Genomic DNA, 6,073 nt, shown 5'->3' on the forward strand with positions numbered 1-6,073 from the left:
TAAGGCTCTGATAAATTATCAACCTTCAGTGAACAACTAATAGATATAATCTAAAATTTTTCTCAAAGTGTGAGCAAAACAGCTAGTGAATATAACTAAAATTACAATGCTGAAAATTCTTGATAAGAGAGAGAGGGATGAATCAGTAGAGGATTATAATCGAAGAAAGAAAGACTAAAGAATCTGTTGAGTGTTGACAGAGACAGAAGTTCAAGTGGTTTTTTTTTTACTCAATAGAGTATACTGAATAAGCAATTTGGTTGGTTCAAACTAAGTCATAAATCTTTATGTATAATGACCGTCTACATGAATAACAAAATATGATTGTATCATGTGTGTGTGTGTGTGTGTGTATATATATATATATATTTAATATGTATTTTTAACAAAAATTCGTATCATGAAAAGCTTAACCCAGATTGAAAAAAATCAAAGTTAGGAAACTTATCTGATTAGAGAGATAGAAAGATTCGCGTCTGAAAAGGCCTGGGATGTTTGAAATGCCCGGCCGATGAGTTTACTAAAGTTTGTGGCGTTGAGCGGCAACCCATTTTTAAAACTTTTCTGAAAGCCTTTATTTCGCCGTTAGCCTTGAAAAATGGAATGCTGGGAAGAACTTTGCCGACCTAAAAGACCGACTTCTTCAGGTTCTTGGAAGACCAAGCTATCTTGGAAGACAAAGCTTTGAATGCTCCAAAATGAGTCCCCAATTCGATTTTTTTTTTTTTTTTTTTAATAAATCAGATTTTGCAGTAGATTTCATCAGTAATTCTTTCCCAATATTTGAGATCTTAATATAATGGTCCACCCAAAACCCTCTATTCATGTGATGTAATACTTAAATAATAATACGCCACCAGCAAAGCAAGACTAATTAATCATTTCTAGCTAGTGCTTATATAATAATTATGCATGTTGGATTTGTTGATCAAGAACATATATATATAAATATTAACACGAAATCAAGATCAGAACACTTATCTGATTAATTTATGGCTTGGCTTTTTGAGCTCAGATGGACATTTGATTACCAGGGCGAACACGAGTGATGCCTCCTGGGTTTTCCATTCATCAGTCTTGCTACGAATTATTGTCCGAAAGCCGAATATTGATGGAAAGAACCTTGTGGGAGGTTCGGATGTTGGACTTTGGTCGGCTTGCTACGTGGAGACCTTCGGCCATGAGAGTTGTTGTAGAGAACTTGGGTTCAAATCCTGAACTTGAAGATTTTAATTTCAAGTCATATTGCTGGATTTGGAGATTTGAATTTGAAGTGTTGTAACTTTGGTGGGGATATATTTCTATACGGTTCCCACAGACGGCGCCAAAGTGTAGGTGCAAAATTTCACTCAACCAATAACGATTAAGAGAAATAAAACAACTCACTCAATCAGCAATAAAAATAACCAAGAACAGTATATAGAAAAGCGTAAAATTGCTTGGACGCTTGGGATTCCTTTTATTGGAGGTCTTGGTCTCTATTTATACATAAAAAAGTAGTAGAATTATGGTAGGACTCGCATTGCTTGTCCTCCAATTCTTTCCATGTATGACTTTCTTTACAATTAGAGTTCTTTCCATTATTTAATTTTCCATGCACAGAACTTGCTTTGTGTAGAACTTCCTATTGCAGAGACTTCCTTCTATGGTAAATCCTTCAACTTATAGGATTTGTTCAACCTTGAATAACTGGGCTGGCTATACCTTTAACCGGCTGGGCTTGAATAACGGGCCTGATGTTGATATTAGCAAATCAGGTTGATAACCTTTTGATTCGGCCTGGATAAAGGTTGGAGGGCAAATAACAATGATCATGGGCTAAGAATACATTCAATTTGGGCTTGAGCATGACGGGCCTTTGAAAGACAGATTTGCATCCGTGATGACGTGGAGTAATCTTATTAGAGGGGATTTTTTCCCTCCACATGGTTGATTTGCAGAAAGATCAGGTCTTCACCACTGTGCCGTGTTGATTGGTAGAGAAGACCAAGACTCCATGTTCCTGGTTCAGGTCATTTCCTTCTCAAATATGTTGAAAGGGACAATGCTTACTTCTGAGTAAGTGCTCCATCGGTGAAGTCTAATCATAATTATAAAATAAAAAATGTATAACATATATGTATTAATGCATTACATTATGTGTTATCGACAATTTTTCTACTTATTTATTTATTTATTTATTATATTGAAAATTTTATAATTAAAAGATGGTATTTGTGTGGATCACATCAAGTGGTTAAGATACTTTTAGATATTTATGGAAAATTAAAAGCATTCAAAAGCTTGACCACTGGTATTACAGCCGTGTATCACTTGCATTGGTGAAGACAACAACCGCGAAGTTTAGGAGGAAACTTAGCAGAAATTAGAGAGGAAGCCAAAAGCCTCTAGCTATATATATTATATATATATATTCTACTTACAGTGACCATATGCATCCATTCATTTGATCCATTGTGAAAAAAAACATGGCATCCTTCAAATATTGTGCAGTTGTAGTAGTATGGATAGCATCTAATGTTATCTTAATGGCAACGACTATTCTGTCGAAATCGTCGTCATCAACAGAGGCAGAGGCTCTTCTCCACACCGGTTGGTGGGGGAATACTATTACGGTTAACACTTCTGCAAGTCATTGCGAGTGGTCTGGCATAACTTGCGATGAGCTTGGAAATGTCATTGGGATAGACCTTTCTTATTCCTATTTAGGGGGAGAGCTGGAGAAATTGAACATGTCTTCCTTTCCAAACTTAGAAAGTCTCAATCTCAGCCACTATGGGCTCGATGGAAGCATCCCGTTTGAAATCGGAAGGTTGTCGAAACTCAATTACCTTCAGCTTTCTGCCAATCTTCTTACAGGTATGCTGCCTTTTTCCGTTGCCAACCTCACTCAATTACTCGTGCTTGACATTTCTTTCAATGATATTAGGGGCTCTATCCCCTCAGAAATTGGGAGGATGTGGAAGCTTACCTCGCTTCAACTCTCTAGCAATAATCTTGCAGGTACACTACCCCTTTCCCTCGCTAACCTCACCCAATTACTCGAGCTTTACATTTCTTCCAATAACATTAGGGGCTCTATCCCCTCAGAAATTGGAAGGATGCGGAAGCTTACCTCTCTTGTACTCTCTGGCAACAATTTTACAGGTACACTACCTGTTTCCCTCGCTAACCTCACTCAATTACTCGAGCTTTACATTTCTTCCAATAACATTAGGGGCTCTATCCCCTCAGAAATTGGAAGGATGCGGAAGCTTACCTCTCTTGTACTCTCTGGCAACAATTTTACAGGTACACTACCTGTTTCCCTCGCTAACCTCACTCAATTACTCGTGCTTGACATTTCTTTCAATGACATTAGGGGCTCTATCCCCTCAGAAATTGGAAGGATGTGGAAGCTTACATCTCTTGTACTCTCTGGAAACAATCTTACAGGTACACTACCTGTTTCCCTCGCTAACCTCACCCAATTACTCGAGCTTGACATTTCTTACAAGAACATTAGGGGCTCTATCCCCTCAGAAATTGGAAGGATGCGGAAGCTTACCTCTCTTCGACTCTTCGGCAATAATCTTACAGGTACACTACCTGTTTCCCTCGCTAACCTCACCCAATTATTCGAGCTTGTCATTTATTCCAATAACATTAGGGGCTCTATCCCCTCAGAAATTGGAAGGATGGGGAGTCTTACCTGGCTTATACTCTCTAGCAATAATCTTACGGGTACACTACCTGTTTCCCTCGCTAACCTCACCCAATTATCCGAGCTTGACATTTCTTCCAATAACATTAGGGGCTATATCCCCTCAGAAATTGGAAGGATGTGGAGTCTTACCTGGCTTCGACTCTCTAGCAATAATCTTACAGGTACGCTACCTGTTTCCCTCGCTAACCTCACACAGCTGGCCGGCCTCGAGATTTCTTCCAATCAGATCAGCGGCTCCATTCCCCCAGTCATTGGAAATCTCACCGAGCTTTACTATCTAGACCTTTCCCAAAATTTGTTTAGTGGAACTATACCAAAAGAAATCGGGAATTTCACCAAATTTCAATATTTTGATCACTTGGATCTTTCTCACAATAATTTATCCGGCCCTATTCCCAGATTATTTGGCTTTACTTTTCGGATCACAACCATTGACTTGTCATACAATGATTTGGAGGGAGAAATCCCACGAGCTTTTCAAGTTCGAAGCAACCCAATGCAGGAATTAAAGGGAAATAAAGGTTTATGCGGTCGAGTCACAGGTTTCCCTCCTTGTAAATACAACAGAAAGATAAGTCGAGCCGTACTCTGGGTCATCATTTTGCTTGTCATCTTCATTCCCCTTTCCTTTTTAATCCTTGTAATTATTTTCTTCCGCCGTAATAAGGTTAGTAAAGATACTCAATCTGAAGAAACGGCAATAAAGAACGAAAATATGTTCTCGGTGTGGAATTACGATGGAAGCATTGAGTATGAAGATATAATTGAAGCAACAGATGACTTTGACATTAGATACCGCATAGGAACAGGTGGTTATGGCAGTGTTTACAAAGCACAGTTGCCGAGTGGCCAAGTTTTTGCCTTGAAGAAACTTCACAGGTTGGAAGCCGAGGAACCAAATTTCGACAAGAGTTTTGAGAATGAGGTGCGAATGTTAACAGAAATAAAGCATCGAAACATTGTTAAGCTTTATGGATTTTGTTTGCACAATCGTTGCATGTTCCTGATTTACGAGTACTTGGAAAGAGGAAGCTTATTTTGTGCCCTAAGACAAGATGCTGAAGCTGCGGAGTTGAATTGGACTATGAGGGTGAACGCCATCAAAGGCATTGCACATGCTATGTCTTACATGCATCATGATTGCAATCCACCAATTGTTCACCGCGACATATCAAGCAACAACATCCTGTTGAGCTCGAAAATGGAGGCGGTCGTGGCTGATTTTGGCACAGCTAGACGGTTATATCCTGATTCATCAAACCGAACTGTACTTGCCGGCACTTGTGGATATGTTGCCCCAGGTGAACCATTCTTCATATGCAATTTCAACTCTTTTATTTATTTATTTTTTTTCCAGAGACTCTTGAGTAGCTTTTCAGGTCCGCATTCTAAATTGGAAACTACTTTCTAACAATTGATTAACTATCTTTATTGTTTGTGTAGAACTTGCTTACACCATGGTCGTGAATGAAAAATGCGATGTTTATAGCTTCGGGGTTGTGGCACTGGAAACGCTCATGGGAAGGCATCCGGGAGAACTTCTCCAATCATTGGCATCAGCATCTACTCATAATATAATGTTAGAGGAGGTTTTAGATGCACGCCTCCAAGCTCCAGCGCCCGGACGGATTGCGCGGGATGTTGGTCTGGCTGCTACATTGGCATTTGCTTGCTTACATTCTGAACCAAAGTTTCGGCCAACAATGCAACGCGTCTCTCAGGAAGTTCGTTCTTCCAAGTACTCACTAGCTAAACCTCTGTATAAAATGTCACTGTCGCAGCTAATGAATCAGGATTTATATTTGATCAAATAATCAAGTAATCTTGTTATTAGTCAATACAGAATACCAAATAATAGGATTAGTTTCTTGCTTGTTGGAATTCTACTAGTTAAATGACTTGATGTATTTGTATTTCAGTAACTAATTAGAAATCAAGATGTTTATCTGTTCAATCAATCCATTGTAAAGTAGGTGTGTGGTAAACATATAAATTAAATGCTTTCTTAATCGAGAAAATGGATGATAATTTAAATATAAGGAGACCTGTATCTTCCAAGGAGTGAAGATATAATGGTTAAAGCATCAAAACGTCCCGACTTGTCCAAAAGACCACCGTCTTCATCATTTCGCCACGTTGTTACAGTGTATTTTCATTGGTAAGGTCACTTGTATGCCCTTCAAATGAAAATGCACCGTCCAATAAAATTTGTTATAAAATGTTAGTGTATTTTCATTGGTAAGGTCATCCAGTGATGTAGCAGGTCTGAGACACCCATTTATTTACTCATCAGAGTTGCTAATTGTCATGTTAGGTCATCTTGAACCCTACAACAGAATCTACAACATAATTCAAAGGTATCCTCAA

The 6,073-nt window shown here is 38.7% G+C and overlaps 2 protein-coding genes across 2 annotated transcripts; both read left to right on the forward strand.

The window, feature by feature from the left end:
* The first annotated feature begins 2,468 nt into the window (after window positions 1-2,468).
* Window positions 2,469-3,643, forward strand: LOC132305252 (LRR receptor-like serine/threonine-protein kinase RGI5). Its single transcript, XM_059802925.1, has 2 exons — window positions 2,469-3,579; window positions 3,624-3,643. The coding sequence occupies exons 1-2, from the start codon at window positions 2,469-2,471 to the stop codon at window positions 3,641-3,643; spliced, it is 1,131 nt and encodes a 376-aa protein (XP_059658908.1).
* On the forward strand, window positions 3,558-5,737 carry LOC132303750 (MDIS1-interacting receptor like kinase 2-like). The gene is made up of 2 exons (XM_059801145.1): window positions 3,558-5,007; window positions 5,150-5,737. The coding sequence occupies exons 1-2, from the start codon at window positions 3,678-3,680 to the stop codon at window positions 5,518-5,520; spliced, it is 1,701 nt and encodes a 566-aa protein (XP_059657128.1). The 5' UTR covers window positions 3,558-3,677; the 3' UTR covers window positions 5,521-5,737.
* The last annotated feature ends 336 nt before the right edge of the window (window positions 5,738-6,073 follow it).

This window comes from Cornus florida, unplaced genomic scaffold (genome assembly GCF_030987335.1).
Source record: "Cornus florida cultivar Cherokee Brave unplaced genomic scaffold, ASM3098733v1 CherokeeBrave_3.0.0_Hap2_Chr04, whole genome shotgun sequence".
NCBI lineage: Eukaryota > Viridiplantae > Streptophyta > Magnoliopsida > Cornales > Cornaceae > Cornus > Cornus florida.

What these genes read in the sequence shown, in the direction of transcription:
- LOC132303750 (XM_059801145.1), top strand. Translation starts at nt 3,678, where the DNA reads ATGGGGAGTCTTACCTGGCTTATACTCTCTAGCAATAATCTTACGGGT. An exon ending in TTGTGGATATGTTGCCCCAG is followed by an intron (nt 5,008 to 5,149) that starts GTGAACCATTCT and finishes TTGTTTGTGTAG; the next exon opens with AACTTGCTTACACCATGGTC.
- LOC132305252 (XM_059802925.1), top strand. Translation starts at nt 2,469, where the DNA reads ATGGCATCCTTCAAATATTGTGCAGTTGTAGTAGTATGGATAGCATCT. An exon ending in CTTCGGCAATAATCTTACAG is followed by an intron (nt 3,580 to 3,623) that starts GTACACTACCTG and finishes CAATTATTCGAG; the next exon opens with CTTGTCATTTATTCCAATAA.